Source organism: Bufo bufo, chromosome 9, assembly GCF_905171765.1.
Source record: "Bufo bufo chromosome 9, aBufBuf1.1, whole genome shotgun sequence".
NCBI classification, from domain to species: domain Eukaryota; kingdom Metazoa; phylum Chordata; class Amphibia; order Anura; family Bufonidae; genus Bufo; species Bufo bufo.
Window position 1 is genome coordinate 4,985,036 of NC_053397.1, and position 23,263 is coordinate 5,008,298.

General features: G+C 49.4%; 1 protein-coding gene across 3 annotated transcripts in view; it reads left to right on the top strand.

Annotated features, from left to right (window-relative positions):
- The window catches only part of CACNA2D2 (calcium voltage-gated channel auxiliary subunit alpha2delta 2), a 121,803-nt gene that overhangs the window by 21,489 nt on the left and 77,051 nt on the right, over positions 1-23,263 (top strand). For 2 of the 3 annotated variants that reach the window (XM_040406723.1, XM_040406724.1), the window contains exon 2: positions 2,596-2,677. In XM_040406723.1, coding sequence (XP_040262657.1) covers positions 2,596-2,677 — 82 coding nt within the window. Of the gene's footprint in view, positions 1-2,595; positions 2,678-10,544; positions 10,617-23,263 lie in introns of those variants that run through there. The other variant, XM_040406725.1, reaches the window with a different exon arrangement.

A 23,263-nucleotide genomic window follows, 5' to 3' on the forward strand; every position in this document is an offset into this window, starting at 1 on the left:
GCCCCGCCCCCTGCTGATGACATCACTGATATAATGACATGAGATCAGACATGTGATCACACCCCTTATACTACAGGAACATCTATTACTGCTGACAACCTGCCTGTATATCCTGTCTGAGGGGTAGTCACAGCCCCGCCCCCTACTCACACATGGTTTGTACTGATAGGAGTAGGGTGACCGTACGTCCTCTTTCTAGGGTGGTACCAGGGATGAAATCTCTGCCCGGGGTGAAGCAAAGTCCAGCAGTGACCCTGACATTAACCTGAAGACCCTTGGTGCCCCCCCTATGTCCGTGGTGCCTCTGTCGCCCCTGTATCCCTGGTGCCTCTGTCACCCCCCCCCCCTTCCCCCATCCCTGGTGTCTCCGTATCTCTGACGCATCAGTCGTCTGTCGCCCCCCACCCCACATGTCCCTGGTTCGTATCCCTTATGCCCCACAGTTTCGGGGCGCCTCCATCACCCCCGTATCCCTTATGCCCCACAGTTTCGGGGCGCCTCCATCACCCCCGTATCCCTTATCCCCCACAGTTTCGGGGTGCCGCCTCCCGGGCCTCCTCGGCTCATATAGAACAGAATTCTGGCCGTAGCGATAACGAGGTCAGTGCTGAATATAGGAACGAGGCCGATCCTGCCGCTGCTGAGGGACGGGGGATGGGATGAATCCGGGGCAGGACGCTGCGGCCTCCTCTCATTGGTTTGCGTCTCAGCGGCATCAGTCGGATTTCGCCGTTTTTCCCGCGCTCGGCACAATGAGGACGGACGAGACCCTGACAGGAATTTAGTGGGAGAAGAATTCCAAAGGCCATTAAACTGGGTAATTTATATGGCTGCCGATTGTGCGCCCGGGGAAATATATTTCACAGGTAATTTCCAATCTGTCGGCCTGTGAAGGAAGCCATTATTCTAACTAAAAAAGAGATCATGATGTCACCAGCGCCATTAACCCTTTCAGGGTCGGCGCTTCACAGCGCGCGCCTGGTTAACGAGGACGCCACCGCTGCGCGCGGCCGGAGATTACCACGTACCTGGGATGACAACCATAGACATGTCATACAGTACAGATTTGAATGGTGGATGATGGGAGTTGTGGTTCAGCAGGAGAACCTAAAAATTCCCAGTAAAAGTGCCATATCCATCCCGTTTCTGGGAAAGCTGGGTGACCGCCATTGCATCTGTCACACAGCGGTCTCAAATTCCGGGGCCGATTATTGTAAAGCTGGGTGACGACCAGCATGGCGGCTGTAAATCTTGTGAAGCGGTTGTCGCCCAGGATTCTGGGAAAGCTGGGTTGTCAGCCTCCTGTCAGCTGTACCCAGCTTTCCCTGACATTTATGGAGACGGAAGGTCTCGGACACGCTGGGACTTGTAGTCCCACACCAATCTAATCCTTTCCCCCTGGTCTGTTCTTCACGGTGACTTGTAAGGGTTAACCCTATTACACGGTCCCACCGCTGAGTGATGGAGACACGATGGGGCGCTGCCCTGTGGCGCGGACGCCGCCATTACACGCTGATAATACCGTATTGATTGAGCCGGATGTCCTGGTTTACATTGATAAAGACGGCGGGCGGGGGACAGGTCCTGTGCTTAGTGTTTAATGACGGTCACCGCCGCCGCCATTAATAGCACTTCATTATTAGCCGCGCGTTACGGCTCGCACCGGCACAGTCATTCATCACCGCCGCCTGCGTCGCCACGTGATGGAAGAGTTTTATGTTTTATTGATTATTATGTAAAAATATCAACCGCTCTGTACGGAGAGAAGCGGATCTGTCGCCTGATTGGCTGCGCCGAACGCCCCTCTCCTGCACGTAACGCAAGTTCTGCAACTTTCTAATAGACTTTGTGCCTCCAGTCTTCGAAATCTCTGCTTGCTGGGAACATCTAAGGGCTGAAAACCTCTACAGCACGGCTGGCCAACCTGCGGCCCTCCAAACTACAACTCCCAGCATGCCCAGTCTGCCTACAGATATCAGCCTACAGCAGGGAATGGTGGGAGTTGTAGTTTTACAACAGCTGGAGATCCACAGGTTGTCCAGCCCTGCTCTACAGGGTCCAGAGCTGATACAACGTATCCAGGAGATCTGTGCTACTAGATACAATTGTAACAAACCCTCAGCACAACGAGGTCAGGATGTGACTGAGGGGCAGGGCATGTCCGCCGACAGACAGGGTACAGGAGAAACGAGAGTCCAGCAGTGACCCCGACATTAACCAGAAGACCCTTAAAAAGTCAGGTTGTCCCTCGTCTGACCCCCAATTTTCTTAAACCCCCTCCCCCAGCTTATTAATCACCCCCATTTTCTTACTGACCCCCATTTTCTTACTGACCCCCATTTTCTTACTGACCCCCATTTTCTTACTGACTCCTCAGCTTCTTACTGACCCCCATTTTCTTACTGACCCCCATTTTCTTACTGACTCCTCAGCTTCTTACTGACCCCCATTTTCTTACTGACCCCCATTTTCTTACTGACCCCCATTTTCTTACTGACTCCTCAGCGTCTTGATGACCCCCATTTTGTTACTGACGCCTCAGCGTCTTGGTGCCCCCCATTTTCTTACTGACCCCCTTCTCTCCCTCTCTTGCAGGATGCAGTACTGGGCCACGCGGCTGGAGCGAGAGTTTCACCAAGTGATGAGGAACTTTGCGGGCGCTCAGCAGTTGCAGGGGGTGAGTACTACTGCCCCATCGGGTTGTCAGATCGGGTTGTCAGATGGTCAGGGGGCTCCACGCTGCCTGTCTGAAGAGTCATTTACCTCTTCTAGGACTTAAAATTCACTACATTTCTGCACAAAGTCTGTCCAATCTGATTGTACAACTAGATTGTATTGTCCGGGCAGATGATTGAACTCGTGTCTTACTCCAGGACTACGGCGTGACAACCATTATGCCCGCGCTGTGGATGTAAGTTGGGGCGTTGTCAGTCAGGGCCTGGGAAAGCTGGGTGAGGCTGGCAGCGCACTGCTCTCCACATCTCTCAGTGCCATATGTTGTGGCTCTTAATGAACCTGCATAATGAGGCGGCGTCTCATGAATAACGTATGTGCGTCCTGCCTGCGGTGGCCTCCTCCGGATGGCGTCGCACTGTCACCGATACATTCTTTATTATTTTAATTAAGAGCACCGTGGTAACGTGGCATCAGGAGGAGCCAGCCTGGCGGTATCTCTGCTGCGAGCTCCGGCAGCCGCGGCCGTCTCATCTACTCGACGGCTGGAAACTGCAATTTCCCGAAATGTTGTACTCGCTGAATCTTCGTTATCTGTCTCACACCGTGACTCCAAATTATTTCAGGGGGACTACAAGTCCCAGCAGAGACTTGGTGCAGCTGTCATCAGCCAGATTGCCTCTTCCTAGGTTTGCAGTGTCATGTACGGTAATGCCTGAGACGAGGATGCGATATGGCGGTTTACGATCTGCGCATACATGACCCTCTACAGAGACGTTGCAGTGGTGCAGCCTGACAACAGCTGGGGGGTCAGAGATCAGCGCTGCCGCGTTCTGCGATCATTATACGTGCTGGGGAGATGCCATTTTGGGAGAGGTTAAATGATCGCAGCTCTTACAGGCAGTAATGCAGCCATTTAGCTCTATTAAGTCATGCAGAGTGGAATCATTTAGATGCTTCCCTCATCTCCCCCTCCCCCTCCAGCTTTGTGATTCGGAGAGCTGGTTCCAGCTACTGATGGTGCTGTTAGCGTCGTGTACGGCATCCCACAAACACCCGGCGCTCGCTCCGCTAATGACATGCAAATGAGATGCTAATGTGTCTGCAATAACTTATGTGGTGCAGCGTCTGACAAATGAATGTGGCTGGGACCTGTCCCCCCGGGTGGTGATTAATGTGCGCCCGGCGCTGCTAGCGGATTTGTTTTGGCAATCTGCGCCATGCTTTGGGCTGTGAGCTTCCCGAAGACAGCGGCGGATCTTGATTGGATTTCTTGTCCCTGGAGGTGACACTTGTGGGTGACAGAGGCCGGGATGGAGGCGGCCGCCTAATCCTGTTATTAGCATTAAATCACTCGTTCTGCGTCGTCCCCAGGGCGAGTGCTCTGATGGGCGAGTGACACAGCTCCGGGTGACCGAAGACGAGCGAGTGGACAGCGAGCGCGGGATATCGCCCCACCTGCCATAATGCGGACAAAGTATCCATGGATGACCCGAAACAATGCACTGCACAGCAAATGTAGATTTATTACTGCAAGAAGCGAGGATGGACGCGAGCAGAAAGTCTGTAAGATGTGAGAAATTCTACCCAGAGAAGAAGAGGTTTATCCACACAGACCAAGATACTAACTATACAACTGATACAAGCCACAGACCTGACCTCTAGGGTTCAACTTCTGCTGCAAATGTATAAAAATGTACAGTAGTATAACTACTATAATACTGCTCCTATGTACAAGAATATAACTACTATAATACTGCTCCTATGTACAAGAATATAACTACTATAATACTGCTCCTATGTACAAGAATATAACTACTATAATACTGCTCCTATGTACAAGAATATAACTACTATAATACTGCTCCTATGTACAAGAATATAACTACTATAATACTGCTCCTATGTATAAGAATATAACTACTATAATACTGCCTCCTATGTACAAGAATATAACTACTATAATACTGCTCCTATGTACAAGAATATAACTACTATAATACTGCTCCTATGTACAAGAATATAACTACTATAATACTGCTCCTATGTACAAGTATATAACTACTATAATACTGCTCCTATGTACAGGAATATAACTACTATAATACTGCCTCCTATGTACAAGAATATAACTACTATAATACTGCCTCCTATGTACAAGAATATAACTACTATAATACTGCTCCTATGTACAGGAATATAACTACTATAATACTGCTCCTATGTACAAAAATATAACTACTATAATACTGCTCCTATGTACAAGAATATAACTACTATAATACTGCTCGTATGTATAAGAATATAACTACTATAATACTGCTCCTATGTACAAGAATATAACTACTATAATACTGCTCCTATGTACAGGAATATAACTACTATAATACTGCTCCTATGTACAAAAATATAACTACTATAATACTGCTCCTATGTACAAGAATATAACTACTATAATACTGCCTCATATGTACAAGAATATAACTACTATAATACTGCTCCTATGTACAAGAATATAACTACTATAATACTGCTCCTATATACAAGAATATAACTACTATAATACTGCTCCAATGTACAAGAATATAACTACTATAATACTGCTCCTATGTACAAGAATATAACTACTATAATACTGCTCCTATGTACAGGAATATAACTACTATAATACTGCTCCTATGTACAAGAATATAACTACTATAATACTGCCTCCTATGTACAAGAATATAACTACTATAATACTGCCTCCTATGTACAAGAATATAACTCCTATAATACTGCTCCTATGTACAAGAATATAACTGCTATAATACTGCTCCTATGTACAAGAATATAAGTACTATAATACTGCTCCTATGTACAAGAATATAACTACTATAATACTGCTCCTATGTACAAGAATATAACTACTATAATACTGCTCCTATGTACAAGAATATAACTACTATAATACTGCTCCTATGTACAAGAATATAACTACTATAATACTGCTCCTATGTACAAGAATATAACTACTATAATACTGCTCTATATGTACAGGAATATAACTACTATAATACTGCTCCTATGTACAAGAATATAACTACTATAATACTGCTTCCTATGTACAAGAATATCACTACTATAATACTGCTCCTATTTACAAGAATATATCTACTATAATACTGCTCCTATGTACAAAAATATAACTACTATAATACTGCTCCTATGTATAAGAATATAACTACTATAATACTGCTCCTATGTACAGGGATATAACTGCTATAATGCTGCCTCCTGTAGACAGTTTCTCCCGGTATATTATACAGTTGTAGCTGCTGTTTGGTCACTTTGGGTTGTCACGTTGTCAGGCTTTGTGCTTCTGGTTGTTGTCAGCCCTGCGGTATTGGTCTTTGGTCTGTCATGGTGCGGGCTGCGTGTCACCCGTCCAGATGTTGGCGGTTTTCTCGTAGCTTGGCGGTTCTGAGTGGACACCCCATTAATCAGGCGGCGCTCTGTGATTGGCTGATAAGCTTCACGTCCCGGACAGATTGAGGTGTTTGGGAAGATAACGCATTATTTCTGCGCTCTGTATCTGGTCACATCTCACCGCCATTATAGGGTTAAACGTATCCGGACGCTGGTTGATTGCCTGCGCTGGAGCCGAGATTGCATGAAAATTGCTGGAATATTCACGCTCTGGTTTCGGGGCCAGACCGCCAGATCGTTAATAAGGAAGATGTGTATCTCTTAAAGTGACACTAACCCCAGAAAAAAAGAATCGGGTCAGAGCGGAGACCTCGACTTCCACAATGACGCGAGCGCTGCAGTGACGGAACGCGGCGAGTTACGTTATCAGCTGTAGTGTTGTGTCTGCAACTTTCCAATCTGTTCCATTTTGCAATTCATTGACATTTTCAGTTTCTCTGCTTGCTGTAGGTGAAAGCTGTAGATTCCTTACTTTCCCAGCTGAGGGTTTGTTACAGTTGTATCCAGTGTAAACTGTCATCTGTGAGCCTTTACGCAGCAGCAGAAATCTCTCCTGTTACAATGTATCGGTCTGGGGTCCCGGGGTTCTCTAGACTGGATACATTGTAACAAACCGCTTCAGATGTATCGCATTGTAAACATCCGCTGCAGATGTATCGCGATTTCACACTGAACTCTGCTCTTGGTACATGCGGTTTCTGCTGCTGAGCCGTGGACTTCACTTTTTGTGCATTGAAGGGGTTAAATCTGTGGGACCGTGGTGACAATCCCCAGCTCACGTGATTTTTCCTGCTCTATGCAGTTGGCGGTTTTTAAGCCTCATCCGCACGTATTGCACTGGAAATCTACAGCCAACTTCAGTGTCTGAACCCTCTAAGGTCTGTAGCGCCTGTTTAATCTCCATTCATTGACAGCAAGCAGATGGGGGGGGGGGGGGGGGGGGGGGGTGACAAGAAAAAAAAAAAAAAAAAAGCTGTGAAATGAAGTTTTTGCCGCAGTCCTCAGATTGGTGGTGATGAGGGTTCGATCTGTTGTGGTCTCCTGGGCAGGGACGGGTCACGGACGCTCATTCCTTTAGTCTCCGCTGCCGCCATCTGACGGTGAAATGAGACGGAATAAACGGACAATGGAGCAGTAATTGGGGGCAAGGAGGCCAAACGATACGGCGCACCCCACCTGTGTCCGCAGTCTGCTTTAGCTCATGGCAGCATGAAGGTGCAGATCATGTCCTGATCACTGGCGCCCAGCATGGCGGTGAGGCTGGCGTGATGCGTGGGCATGCCCCCCGCTCCTTCTCCTCACGTGACTTGCAGGTGGGCCGCTATATTTAACCAGCAGCTACTAATTTAGGGCCCATAAATAGCGGATGAGTGCGAGGCGTGCAGCATCCCAGTGACTGCGTCAGCGCCCGAGGACAAGAAAACCTGCTCATTATCCCCCGCGGGCGGAGTGACAGCCATGATGAGCCCGGAGCAGCTGCCAGCAGAGGGGTCATGTGACTCATCGGGGGCCAATGTGTGGGGAACTACGAGTCCCAGCATGCTGCTCGGCCCTGTTCACACCACCTCGTATTGTCTGCGTTCACCGTACTCACGTACGCCAGCGCTCTCCAGCCTGTCTCCCCAGTGGCTGCAAAACCCTGACATGCTGGGAGTTGTAGTATCGCTGCCACAGCATAGTGAAGTCACATGACCGTCGCCTACGATGAATAGAACTGGTAATTTTGCGCAGCTGCGGCAGTCTCCGGAGGTGATTCGTCATGATGGCCAACCATTGGTGCGGACCCCTGGTCTTCCCCCTCATGCCTGCCTTTCGGTCAGGGTTGTCCATCTGGTGGCTCGCGGACCGGACACCGCGCTCCAGTTCTTTGTGTCGTGAGGCTCCCAGTGTCCCAGGACTCATCAGGATAATTAGGGCGAAAACTATAACGAGCTTCCTGAATCCTGCGCAGGGGCCCCGGGGGCCTCATCCATGGCTCGGCCCCATGATGCTCTTGACCCAGTCCCACTGCAGTGTGGGGGTTGGGAGGTGACACCCCACGGCCTTTCCCCATTCAGACTGGTTTTGGTTAAGAGCCGCCAAAAATGCCTTTAAAAATTCTGTAAGGGGAAAAATTAAGTCACAGGGAAGGTCGCGGCGCTGTACACGATGAGGCCGCGGGATCCGCAAACAGATTAGCCGGGCTCCTCCTGTCGAGTAGCGCCAATCTGCATGTGGCCGCCGGGCAGCCCTGTGTCAGGCGTCTGCTGCAAGTCCGCAGGAAGATACGAAATGCGATATAAAGGGTGTTTTGTTTTTGTTTTTTTGTTTTTTTTCCGTAGAACCCAGTATGTGGTGTTCTTTAAGCGTAGTGCACGTCAGTTTTGGCGCTTTTTCCTACTTCTCTACAGGACTGATAAATGCCAGAAAGCAACGCAGATCGCAAACATAAACGGATAAAAATTGTTTGTAAAAGTGTCTTTTCATGAAGCTACACATCTTATCGACCTATTTCGCCATTTCGCCGATACATACGGATGCTGAACTTCTTGCTGAAGACTTGGCGTTTCGGTTATCAGCGGTCATTTTATCTATTGTTGGTAATGATCAGTCAATGCCGGGGAAACCTGAGGCGGCTCTTCACCGATCTACAGGGCGCCCATGATGTGGGCAGCAGAGCGATCGCCTCCGGATAACCAGAAGGCTTCCGACTCGGTCGAGTGGAGCTTTACATGGGAAGTACTAAAGAAAATGGGGGCCCCCAGAACTTGCTCCATCTGCAGCTGACGGCCCGAGTGAGAGTTAATGGGTATCTGTCCAAATCCTTCTCATTGGGAAGGGGTACCGGACAGGGCTGCCCACTTGGTAATGGAACCATTATCTGCGCGGGTAGCGGGAAGTGCGAGACTACAAGGTTGGGATATTGCTGGCCTCTCTGAGAAAATGTCGCTATATGCAGACGATATGTTAGTTTACTTGGGAGATGCGGGCCCTTGGCTCTACTTGAGGTGGTCAATGAGTGTGGCTCATAAGGGTTAATTGGGGTAAATCGGTACCATACCTGCCAGATCTATATCCTCCCATTCGGCCCGTACCCGGGGTGGTTATTCATAGGGATGCCGCCCAGTTCCTTGCCCTCAATGTGGGTCCAGTGGTGAGAGCTTAGCCGGGGAAAATTCACCCTTGTCCCTCATTGGACGAATAAATATTTTCTAAATGGTTACCCTCCCTAAGTGCCTTTATCTCTATAGGGCGGCCCCCGTGATGCTGCCAAAGTCTCATTTTCAAGCACTTGACCCCCTTTCTGTGGAATCGGTCGGTACCTCGCATTGCCAGGGAAACTCTTCGGGCCCCTTATGGGAGGGGGGGGGGGTTTGGCTCTCCCGGACACGTATCTATACTATATAGCCACACAATTGGATTTAGGATTAACGCAACCCTGCGGTGGTACTGGAGGCGGCTCTGATAGGATCATACGAGGCCATGATGAATTTGGTCTATGGGGCAGGTACCCAGTGAAGGACCTTACTTCTCCTATGGTGGGGCTGATTAACACATGGGTGATGGGGGATCAGACATAGGGTCCGACATGGTCACCAGTTTTACCCCTATGGAGAAACCCTAAACTACCAGAATTAGTTTCTCTGCCGGACTTTGAGTTCTGGCCGCAGAGGGGCATTAAATACCTCCCCCAACCATACGATTGGGGGGGGGGGGTCTTTAATACCTTCTCTGCTCTCCCGGCTGAATACAATAGACCACGCTCATCCCTCTTTAGGGGTCGGCCCTCTGCGGCTAGAATACGGGGAAGTGGAGAAAGCTGCCAGGCGCGCAGATCATGGTAAACTGGTTTCCTCTTCTTATGGGACACTGATGTCCTATCGATCTTCGCCTTTCGCTAAATGGAAAGGTGACGTTACGGCCGTAGACTTGCATCAGGAGAGCGATCTGGCCTCATGGAAGTCTTTGTGCGCGGGATCAGCGGATTCAGGCTAAGTGGGTACACAGAGTATATCTGCCACCACGGATCCATAAACTCATCAGATATCTGCACCAGATGTGGTGGAGGCAGCGGGACATTGAGGCACAGGGTTTGGGAATGTCCAGTTATGGCCGACTTCTGGGAAGACGTCCACAGATTCTAGTCCTGGCCCCAGAGGTCGGTCTACTGGGCCTGGTCCATGACCTCATTCCTACTAGGTATACTAGAAGCCATCACAGGTTATTACTCTTCTACGTTGGGAAGCCCTTCCTTGTCCCACTGGATCCAGCACTACCCGTGTGTACAGGGGTACAGCGGATAGGTGTGAAAGGATTTGGGGCCAGTTCGGTGTGATAATAGTTTGTAGAAATGACTGGTGTCTGCAGGTCGCTGCCCGGGTGAATGTTGGACCGCCGCTGATGAAGATCCGCTATGTACTAAGGTTGCGGGATGTTGGTGAAAGGTACTGATCCAGAACAATATGACGAGGCTGCGCAGCGCCATATTCTTCACTGTCGGTGGAGGGGTTCAAATGTAATGTTTAGGACCTTATTGAGAGGTTTTGGTTTTCTCTTTTTTTTTCTGTAACCTTGAAAAAGAAAACTAAAGTCTATAAAAACCACAGGCGAGATGAGCTCGTGTGACGGAGGCAGAGAGGCCTGTGGTGGTGGTCCGATCCTTGCCTGAGGAGCTTGCAGTCGCTGGTGGAAGGTGAATCCACGGGTCCGGTTTTGTCTGTCGGGTCGTGGAGGGACATTCCAGCCCGTATTAAGCCGCAGAAGGTTTGGCGCGCCCAGCGCTGCCCCTTGGCGGGCGGTGGAGATAAGGGATTTGCGCCGCTCGCTGCAGATACTCTGCATTTTTGTGTAATCTCGTGCGCACGGAGGCTTGTCATTAGGCTGCAGAATCTTCATCCTCCCGCTTGGCAGCAGCCGCCGCCATGTTTTTTTTGTTTTTTTTAAATGTTTTTCTTTTTAAATCTCTTGGCGCTGATGGTTTGTGACCCCGTCGGTGCAGCAGCAGCCCGCCGCGTTTATAATGCGTGACGAGTGCTTATTACACGGCCATAAAATTGCATTGTTTTCAATCTCGTTAGCGGTGAACGTGCACGTTATTTTCTTTTCTTCTGGGTACCTTAATATGAGGAGATGAATGCGAGCCGCCGCCGCCGCACGGATCAGGGTTGGAGGCGTCTGCTGGGAGAGGAGGTGGGCGGCTGCTGACAGTCATGGCTTTTTTTTATTTATTTTTTTGTCACCTTCTGCAGAGTGTTACTATAAAGAGACAGCGGCGTGTGGCGGGAGCGTGCCAGCCGCCGCCGCCGGGGGGGAGGGGTAATTAGGCGGCAGATTAGTGGCACCTAGGTTAATACACTCATCATTAGCGCTGACACTTAACAGACTAGAAAGCCATGAGATTGAGAGCAGCGGCGCTCCCCGGCCACCTCGTCTGTCAGGTGATCTGCCGCTGCGTGATGTAGGTAAAAAAAAAAAAATATCCACAAATGTGTGTTCACCTTTTTGTGTTAAATTAGTGTTAATGCTCGTGTATTTTATTATTATTATTATTTTGTAGCAATGTGTTTTCTGCAGGAAATATTACCCCCACCCCCGACATCACTTCCTGTGAAGATCAATATGAAAAAAAATGTGGTGAAAAAAACTCCATTAATAACGCAGCACGCGCTCACACTTCATATTTCAAGTAGAGTCAAAAAAGCAATGGAGGTGTACGGGAGGAAAACGCCAGAAAATGGGGTTAAAAAATAAATGTTCCCCACCTCGAATACTGCATTATGTAATAAAATCCAAAAAACGCTGAAATTAAGAAAAACACCATAAAAATCCTTGCGTTTGTAATAAAAAAAAAAAAAAGCTTCAAACATGGAAGTGAATAGAGCAGAAATCCGGAAAACCACCCAAAAATGAGAAATAACAGTTACCGCGTCTCATGTGACCGATGACATCAGCAGGGCCGGCTCCGCCCTGAGTGACCCGCGGGCTCACCTACACCAGGCCTTGTTTCCATACAGTAGTTTTTACGTGCAGTTCGGCGCGATACTTGCATGGGATCCGCCCGCTCCCCTTGATTTTTCAGGACGACGTACGCAGATCTGAAACGCAGAAGAAAAAAAAAAAGTGATGTCGACTGTTTTGCTTCGTTTTAATGCTGTTCTCCCCCTTAGGCTCGGTCTACACGACCACATGTGTATTGGGGCACAACTACACTGCAACACTTACGCCACATTTTGTCGCACCAATGTCGCGCGACAATTTTTATAATGATAGTCTATGGTGTCTCAATGCGACATGTGACGGTTGCGGAAAAATCCATCTCGAATGCAGTGCGACACCATAGACTATCATTATAAAAATTGTCGCGCGACATTGGTGCGACAAATGTCGTCGTGTAGCCCTAGCCTTAATCCGCGAGAACAAAGAGCCTTGATTCTGGGCATCGCCCGTCAGCCACAGAGCTGACACTTCAGATACCAGGAGGAGTTTTATCCCATGCGGGGGAGGGGACCTGACAACTGCTCCGTGCACACATGTGGGTGTAGGGCGGGCGGCAGGGTGTACATGGCGGGATCAGGGTAATTAGGTTCAGTCGCAGCGCGTGAAATATTGATCAGCGTTAATTATTCAGTGCGGGAAGATGGAGAGAAGGGAAACCTCGGAGCAGTAGACCGCGGGACGGACGGAGATCAGCGGCGCACACAGGAGCGTTAGACCTGTGCGTGTCTCCAGCCTGTGGATGTAAGCAGTGCTTCAGTTTATTTACAGCAAGCAGAGATCTTGAAAGAGGTGAACTTTTTACAGAATGAATGAAAAGAGCAATAAAAGAGGACGGCATAAGATGGCGGCGGGGCTGACTGACATGACCGTAAAGAAAAGGACTGCGGAGTCGTGTGAGGCGGAGGAGCGCTGACAGGAACGTGTAGCGTGGGATGGAGCAGGGACGCGTTGTCGGTTGTCAGGTGGAATCAGCAGCTACAGGAGGACTGGTCACACGGAGGGCGCCAGGTGTCGACAGTCAGGAGGAAGATGGAGACGTCCGCTGTCACCAGGGGCCCGAAGAGCAAAGTGAGAATGTGGATGGAGACAGTGCTGCAGGGAAGAAAGGGTTAATGGGAACATAGGAGACGGGTGTGAGGGGCGTGCAGTGTGGGCGTGGACTGCGACACTTGTGGGGAGCAGGGGTTAAACCTTCTGTGGAGAAAAGGGGAACAGCCGCACACAGCAGCCAATCAGACGGCTTCTTTCATTTTCAAAAGGGCCTAGAAAAAATGAGAGCTGGAATCTGACTGGTTGCTATGGGAGACAGATCCTCTCATACCTGTCCTGTATAACCGGCCGTCTCTTATCCCTCTCATATTCCCCCTGTGTAACCGGCCGTCTCTTATCCCTCTCATATTCCCCCTGTGTAACCGGCTGTCTCTTATCCCTCTCATATTCCCCCTGTGTAACCGGCTGTCTCTTATCCCTCTCATATTCCCCCTGTGTAACCGGCTGTCTCTTATCCCTCTCATATTCCCCCTGTGTAACCGGCTGTCTCTTATCCCTCTCATACCTGTCCTGTATAACCGGCCGTCTCTTATCCCTCTCATATTCCCCCTGTATAACCAGCTGTCTCTTATCCCTCTTATATTCCCCCTGTACAACCAGCCGTCTCTTATCCCTCTCATATTCCCCCTGTACAACCAGCCGTCTCTTATCCCTCTCATATTCCCCCTGTACAACCAGCCGTCTCTTATCCCTCTCATATTCCCCCTGTACAACCAGCCGTCTCTTATCCCTCTCATACCTGTCCTGTATAACCGGCCGTCTCTTATCCCTCTCATACCTGTCCTGTATAACCAGCCGTCTCTTATCCCTCTCATACCTGTCCTGTATAACCGGCCGTCTCTTATCCCTCTCATACCTGTCCTGTATAACCGGCCGTCTCTTATCCCTCTCATACCTGTCCTGTATAACCGGCCGTCTCTTATCCCTCTCATACCTGTCCTGTATAACCAGCCGTCTCTTATCCCTCTCATACCTGTCCTGTATAACCAGCCGTCTCTTATCCCTCTCATACCTGTCCTGTATAACCAGCCGTCTCTTATCCCTCTCATACCTGTCCTGTATAACCAGCTGTCTCTTATCCCTCTCATATTCGCCCTGTATAACCGGCCGTCTCTTATCCCTCTCATATTCCCCCTGTATAACCAGCTGTCTATTACCCCCTTTCATATACCTCTCCTGTTTAACCAGCTGTCTTAACCCTGTCATTATACCTATCCCGTATAACTAGCTGTCTCTTCTGCCATGTCTTTCCCGTCTGCCCCCTCCCCCGGTAGAAGGATCTGCTCTTGGCCCTGGGTTCTGCCCTCTCCACCGGTAGAAGGATCTGCTCTTGGCCTGGGTTCTGCCCCCTCCCCGGTAGAAGGATCTGCTCTTGGCCTGGGTTCTGCCCCCTCCACCGGTAGAAGGATCTGCTCTTGGCCCGGGTTCTGCCCCCTCCACCGGTAGAAGGATCTGCTCTTGGCCCTGGGTTCTGCCCTCTCCACCGGTAGAAGGATCTGCTCTTGGCCTGGGTTCTGCCCCCTCCACCGGTAGAAGGATCTGCTCTTGGCCCTGGGTTCTGCCCCCTCCACCGGTAGAAGGATCTGCTCTTGGCCCTGGGTTCTGCCCCCTCCACCGGTAGAAGGATCTGCTCTTGGCCCTGGGTTCTGCCCCCTCCACCGGTAGAAGGATCTGCTCTTGGCCCTGGGTTCTGCCCCCTCCACCGGTAGAAGGATCTGCTCTTGGCCCTGGGTTCTGCCCCCTCCACCGGTAGAAGGATCTGCTCTTGGCCCGGGTTCTGCCCCCTCCACCGGTAGAAGGATCTGCTCTTGGCCTGGGTTCTTCCCCCTCCCCCGGTAGAAGGATCTGCTCTTGGCCCTGAGTTCTGCCCCCTCCACCGGTAGAAGGATCTGCTCTTGGCCCGGGTTCTGCCCCCTCCCCCGGTAGAAGGATCTGCTCTTGGCCCTGAGTTCTGCCCCCTCCCCCGGTAGAAGGATCTGCTCTTGGCCCGGGTTCTGCCCCCTCCACCGGTAGAAGGATCTGCTCTTGGCCCGGGTTCTGCCCCCTGCGCAGGGCGTCCGTCTGGTTGGCGTGTTTAGCCGTGTGTCTTGTCTGAACGCGGCTTGAAGTGGCGGCTGCTTTTCTCTCCGCACAGGCGAGCGCGGCCTTATCTGCAGGTTGTGCGGCAGGGAGGGGGTGCACACGTTTTCCCACTAATCTGCTTCATCCAATGGGGCAGAGGAAAAAAATTTAATTTATTTTCTAATTATTCCTTGTCTGGCAGAACCGCGTGTCACCGGAGCGTCGCTACTTAAAATATTTATCTGCGCGGTGCGTGCTCTGCCCGTGGCACAGGCGATGGATGGACGGGGAGGAGAGCGGCTCCTTGACGGATGGGGCTGCTGGCAGCCTGTTCCTTCCTGCTCTTGGATCCTCGCCCAACTTTCCCAGACTCCTGAATGGCACACTCGGCGTTTTCATTCATTTCAATGGAGAACTTGCACACGGCTTCCTCCCTGCCAGGAATGGGGGTCGCCTCACAAGTCTGTCCGCCTCGTGACCCCCATCATTGCAAGGCAGGTAAACCATTCAGGGGCCCTGAATAGTCGGGGAACTACCTCCACCAGTCTGCGAGTCACTCAGGAGTCTGGGAGAGCTGGGTGACCCCCCCCATCCCATGGGAGCTGCGGTGCCCTCCACCTTTCACATTGCGGCAGCCATATTGGGTGTCACCCTGTAGATTAGGAAAGCTGGGTGTCCACCCCGTATGTCATCAGGGAAAGCTGGGTGACGGTGATGTAATGGTCTTACTGGTTTCACCCGGCTTTTCAGGCAATAATTGACACGTCTGAGCAGAAGGTTCCGGAGGCGGCCTTGTTGTGGGACTGCGGATTTTGGGGTCTGCTTGTATCTCGTCGCTCTTTAAATTTTTTTATTTTCCACAAAATTCCGATTGCGGGAGCCTCTGAGATAACGGCACGGTGTAATCTAATATAACTCGGGCCGCAGCGTCCCCGGATAGTGGCGCAATATTCTGTGCAGGAAATGGGGTCTCGGCATAAAGAGCAGCCCACCGGCGCTCCGCAGCGACTAAACGCAGCTTTGCCTCTCATCCCGACTTAACCGATTTCTAGTTTATTTTATTGGCTTCTTGAGTTCTGGAGACGGCGTCTCCTCTGAATATTAATGACCCCCACCCCCCCCCCCCCAATATCCAATCTGCCGAGCGCTAATCTGTCCAACCTGAAGATCCTGGGACAGGAGTGCGGGATGCAGTGTGGAACGGCGGAAAATTACCTGCTCCTTGTCTGTGTGCACAGATTTCATGTGTAGGAGGGGGATGGGGGGAGAGTGAGCGGCAGGCGGAGGGGCACAGACCACCTCCACCCCGCAGCCCGGCTCATGTGCGATGTACGGCGCCTGCACAGTCTCCTCATCTGGCGGTGTTAAATGCGTGAAAAACTAAAATTTTAAGCACCAGCTTTTCTTTTTTTATTTCATTTTTTTTTTTATAAATGTTTCTTTATCCACGTCATTTTGTTCATGCGCAAAAATCCAGCAAAAAAAAAACGCCATGAGCCAAAATGCCTTGTATTTCAGGTGTTTTGTACTTGACTAACCGCTGGACGCTCGAAACGCACACAACAAAACCGTTGCGTGTGAATCCAGCCTGACCCCAGTTTTCCAACCTGTTCTTCCCCAAAACCACAGATCCAGCCAATCCGCTTGCGCTCCGCGACTTTTGTGAAACCGTTTTGACGACTTCTCGAAACGTAGTGATTGCGGTCTGTGTCCAGGCGCAGGTGGTGCGCCATGAAAACCTTTCCAGACCAGATGTATTTTGCAGTCTGCAAATTGTGGCCAATACAGATGCCGTTCGTGTTGCATCCACGTTTTTAGCGAACCCTCTGACTACGTTGGTTCTGTGGTCAACATGCGGCTGAATATAGGAACGGACGTATGGAAGCGGAAATCGCACGGATCATCTCTGTGCCTTCTGCATCCGTATGTCTGTTCCACAAAAAGATAGAACATGTCTGCAAAATGCTGACCACAGACCGATTGAAGTCAGTAGGTCGGCAAAAAAAAATGCAAATGGTACATGGATCGCATCCGTTTTTTTGGGATCCACAATACGGATACGGTCGTGTGCAGGAGGCCTGTGCTGGCAGATGTCACAGAGGAAACGAAAACAAAATGTCCATAAATTACATCAGCTGCGCCAAGTTTGACCGTGATCATGTGACCGTGGTCAGGCGCGACGGTGATGTCAGACAGTACGTTCTTTTGGCGTATTGTCGAGAAGAATAAATTGAGCCGCCATTGCTCTCCGCTGACCTGCGCACTCTCGCCTGGATACATTGTAACAAGTTTGGAACAAAGAAACAGTGAAGCGATCGGCAGTCAGGTGCTGCTGGGCGGGTACAGGACACGCCCCTCATTTCTGCACATTAGATTGCGAGCTCTTCTGCCCAGCTGCCTGAGCCCGTGTCCGTCATGTGAAGGATGATGATCACTGCGGCTTCTTCGCTTCGGGAAGTTCCTGTCACATTTTTACCGATCTGTGGATATTTTTTCTTCCTGACCTAATTTTTAGTGACGACCGCCGGGAGAAGTCTGCGGCCCGCGCCATGTCTACCTACCAGGGAGGGGGTCTTTGGGGCGGTCGTCCCGGCTCTTTCAGTGACAGATAAGAGGTGGGGGGGGGTAGGAAACCTCTTTGTCAGACGGAATCCCTTCCTGGGACACAAGAAACAATGGCGCACAGAAGGCGGCTCTGGCGCGTCCATACGTTTTTTGTCGCATTCGTCACTGCGGATGATTCTGCAGCTTCATTGAGGGTTTTATCACAGGATTCATCTTGTGCCCCATGGTACGTGATACGTGTGCGCGATGTCGGTGCCTATAGCGCCACAAATTGAAGCCTTCGTGGGTATTTTCTGCGTGGAGTCGCGTGATTCATGGTTTCTAACCTGAGGGGGAAATGGGCGGCCGGGTCCAGTCAGCTGAGCATCAGCGGATACTTCAGCTAGGTGTCATGGCATATTGGGAGTTGTAGTTCTGTATACTCTGTAGGGCACTGTGATACTTGTAGTTCCACAGCGATGGGTGGGCATGAGCTGCACACGGCAGAGGTTATTAGCGCGCAGACCCACCGCACAAGCTGTCAAGTGGAAGGCATAAGAAACGTGACACGTTCCAGCTCATTTGGCGACTAAGTCCCTGACCGCCCCGATGTCTAAATGATCTGTCTCGTTCACACAGCAGAGTCGCTAATCTGCGCCTGACGTCTCTCCAGCGCATTATGAGAGCGGCTTTTATAGCTGGTGTCAGTCTACACTGTAGTCCTAGCATATTATTCATAAACCTGGAAGCTCCAGATCACCAATTACGGAAGGACGCAAAGTAATCCTGCAATTATCGTCTGCTCCATCTATGGCGGCGTCTGCTGGAAGATATCTTTAACCTTTTCCCTTCGCTCTTGGTACATTTGACCATTCGCTGGTGATAATCCTGGAACTGCAGCGTCAGCATGGAGATTGTATGTTCTTCACGTGCGCCCAGCAACATACTGCTAGGTTAATTGACTCCCTATGAATCCGGCCCTGGCGTGCATGTCTGTGCCCGAGGCGGCTGCGCAGGTGGCAGGGACTGATGCCAACAGCCCGGATGGAGTCTTTGAAGTCATGTAAAAATACATTAACATTTTATACTTCAGACTAGAGGTGCACTGAGCCTCCTACCTCACAAGGAGCCCTAAAGCGTCCATTTACCTTTAAACACCATAGACAGTAACAGAGAGAATAGATCTACGTGAACGGTGCAGTCACTGTGTATACACATACAATACTCCAGAGCTGCACTCACTATTCTGCTGGTGCAGTCACTGTGTACATACATTACTTATCCTGTACTGATCCTGAGTTACATCCTGTATTATACTCCAGAGCTGCACTCACTATTCTGCTGGTGCAGTCACTGTATACATACATTACTTATCCTGTACTGATCCTGAGTTACATCCTGTATTATACTCCAGAGCTGCACTCACTATTCTGCTGGTGGAGTCACTGTGTACATACATTACTTATCCTGTACTGATCCTGAGTTACATCCTGTATTATACTCCAGAGCTGCACTCACTATTCTGCTGGTGCAGTCACTGTGTACATACATTACTTATCCTGTACTGATCCTGAGTTACATCCTGTATTATACTCCAGAGCTGCACTCACTATTCTGCTGGTGCAGTCACTGTGTACATACATTACTTATCCTGTACTGATCCTGAGTTACATCCTGTATTATACTCCAGAGCTGCACTCACTATTCTGCTGGTGCAGTCACTGTCAGGCAGGTGTTTAGCTGACTGTTGCATTCTCCAGTGCTGTCGGTGTGGACCCCTCCCGTCCCTGATGTCACACATTTGCAGTGCTGATATCAGCTGCTCCTCTTATAACGCCCCAGTTCTGATATAAAGGGTTACTGTCCCTTTAAGAGCCCACTGTTCCCTCCAGCTCGCAGTGCTGGTAGCTCAGAAGAAGGAGGACTCGCTGATTAATTAGACACATCAAAGCCTTGAGTTAATTAGTCAGCAGCTTGTTTCCTGAGTGCCAGATCGCTGCGCTGCGGATATTCAGCCGGATTGTGATGGAGTGTCAGCTCCTGCGCTCCATTGGTATTTGCCTGCTGCAGCAATTACGAGCCAAGTGCCTGGTTCCTGGTGGCAGAGATTAGGGGGCATTTCTGGCATGGAGGCCCTGGAGTGAGCGCAGTGCTGAGGCTGCGCGGCTGCCTCTATCTGGAGGATGTGCTGAGCGCAGCGCTTTGGCTTTGCTCGCGGCCCAGACGCCACTTTACATCACGTCAGGGAGCAGCCGCCATGTGTGTGTTTTATATATAGATATTACCAGCGGATCGGGGCACCGCGTATCCGCACACTGAAGGTCGCCAATCCGACCGATTCACCAATCTGTAGACTATAGTGAGGGAACCGAGTCACCCAAAGCATAGTAATGGCGTCCGCCCTGCGATTGTTTTCACGTATCTGGGGATCTGGTCAGAGATGTACACTGCGGCACGGTCGCTCGCGGTAACTCACTGGCTTTAAAGGAAAATACGAATTTTGTATCATTTGTTTGAAAACATTGGTATGATAAATATGGCGGTCGCCCGTGGCACATGTAGGGGTGGGTCACGTAACCGTCCAGTGTCCTTCAAAATGGCGGCAGCAGCTGAAGATTTGTAAAATATTAGGAAGAACTTAATCTTTTCTTTGCTGTTCAAATGACTTCAGTTATATCTTTATATCAGGAATAATGTGCCCCAAAGTCATGTTTTCTTTTATATATGTACATGTTTATTCTTGTAAAAATCGTCAATAAAAAGACAATTGATAAAAAAAAAATATATATAATTTATCCCGGACGCCATCTTATTTCCTTCTGTATGTTACAATATTGCAGGTCTTTAGCCACGCCCAGTTCAGAGCGGGCGCTAAAATACTCGCCTGCCATTCCTCACGCCATATTTTCATCTTGAATCGCTGGACACATAAGCCGCATATTTTCCCGCGATCCGTCCGCTTTTGCACCTTTATCACCATTAAGGACTTGTCGCCGTCCCCTCCGCTCCAGCACTTGAGAGAAGATTCATTGTGCTGGGAGATTGTCCTGATCTCCGGGGTCCTTGGCCGCCATCGCTCAGTTCTAACAGCTGCACAGAGTCCAGTAAATCTGTGTCGGACCACGAGGACAGCGGAAGGGGGAGGGGGTGGTGACGGAGGTCAGTGATCGCCATTGATCATCCGAAGACTGAACAGATAAAAGGACTAGCGCAGTAATATTCTCCACAGCGTAATAACCGTGTCCCCGAGAGAGGTTATATCAGTACTGGAGCGTTATAAGAGGAGCGGCTGATATCAGTCACATATGATGTAATGTCTCTGGAGGTTATATCAGTACTGGAGCGTTATAAGAGGAGCGGCTGATATCAGTCACATATGATGTAATGTCTCTGGAGGTTATATCAGTACTGGAGCGTTATAAGAGGAGCGGCTGATATCAGTCACATATGATGTAATGTCTCTGGAGGTTATATCAGTACTGGAGCGTTATAAGAGGAGCGGCTGATATCAGTCACATATGATGTAATGTCTCTGAAGGTTATATCAGTGCTGGAGCGTTATAAGAGGAGCGGCTGATATCAGTCACATGTGATGTAATGTCTCTGGAGGTTATATCAGCGCGGGAGCGTTATAAGAGGAGCGGCTGATATCAGTCACATATGATGTAATGTCTCTGGAGGTTATATCAGCGCTGGAGCGTTATAAGAGGAGCGGCTGATATCAGTCACATATGATGTAATGTCTCTGGAGGTTATATCAGTGCTGGAGCGTTATAAGAGGAGCGGCTGATATCCGTCACATATGATGTTAATGTCTCTGGAGGTTATATCAGCGCTGGAGCGTTATAACAGGAGCGGCTGATATCAGTCACATATGATGTAATGTCTCTGGAGGTTATATCAGTACTGGAGCGTTATAAGAGGAGCGGCTGATATCAGTCACATATGATGTAATGTCTGGAGGTTATATCAGTACTGGAGCGTTATAAGAGGAGCGGCTGATATCAGTCACATATGATGTAATGTCTGGAGGTTATATCAGTACTGGAGCGTTATAAGAGGAGCGGCTGATATCAGTCACGTGATGTAATGTCTCTGGAGGTTATATCAGCGCTGGAGCGTTATAAGAGGAGCGGCTGATATCAGTCACATGTGATGTAATGTCTCTGGAGGTTATATCAGAGCTGGAGCGTTATAAGAGGAGCTGCTGATATCAGTCACATATGATGTAATGTCTCTGGAGGTTATATCAGTGCTGGAGCGTTATAAGAGGAGCGGCTGATATCAGTCACATATGATGTAATGTCTCAGGAGGTAATATCAGTGCTGGAGCGTTATAAGAGAATGATATCGGTCACATAGGATGTAATGTCTCTGGAGGTTATATCAGTGCTGGAGCGTTATAAGAGGAGCGGCTGATATCAGTCACATATGATGTAATGTCTCTGAAAGTTATATCAGTGCCGGAGCGTTATAAGAGGAGCGGCTGATATCAGTCACATATGATGTAATGTCTCTGAAAGTTATATCAGTGTTGGAGCGTTATAAGAGGAGCGGCTGATATCAGTCACATATGATGTAATGTCTGGAGGTTATATCAGTGCTGGAGCGTTATAAGAGGAGCGGCTGATATCAGTCACATATGATGTAATGTCTCTGGAGGTTATATCAGCGCTGGAGCGTTATAAGAGGAGCGGCTGATATCAGTCACATATGATGTAATGTCTCTGGAGGTTATATCAGTGCTGGAGCGATATAAGAGGAGCGGCTGATATCGGTCACATAGGATGTAATGTCTGGAGGTTATATCAGCGCTGGAGCGTTATAAGAGGAGCGGCTGATATCAGTCACGTGATGTAATGTCTGGAGGTTATATCAGAGCTGGAGCGTTATAAGAGGAGCGGCTGATATCAGTCACATGTGATGGAATGTCTCCGGAGGTTATATCAGTACTGGAGCGTTATAAGAGGAGCGGCTGATATCAGTCACATATGATGTAATGTCTGGAGGTTATATCAGTGCTGGAGCGTTATAAGAGGAGCGGCTGATATCAGTCACATATGATGTAATGTCTCTGGAGGTTATATCAGCGCTGGAGCGTTATAAGAGGAGCGGCTGATATCAGTCACATATGATGTAATAATGTCTCTGGAGGTTATATCAGCGCTGGAGCATTATAAGAGGAGCGGCTGATATCAGTCACATGTGATGTAATGTCTCTGGAGGTTATATCAGTACTGGAGCGTTATAAGAGGAGCGGCTGATATCAGTCACATATGATGTAATGTCTGGAGGTTATATCAGTGCTGGAGCGTTATAAGAGGAGCCGCTGATATCAGTCACATATGATGTAATGTCTCTGGAGGTTATATCAGAGCTGGAGCGTTATAAGAGGAGCGGCTGATATCAGTCACATATGATGTAATGTCTGGAGGTTATATCAGAGCTGGAGCGTTATAAGAGGAGCGGCTGATATCAGTCACATATGATG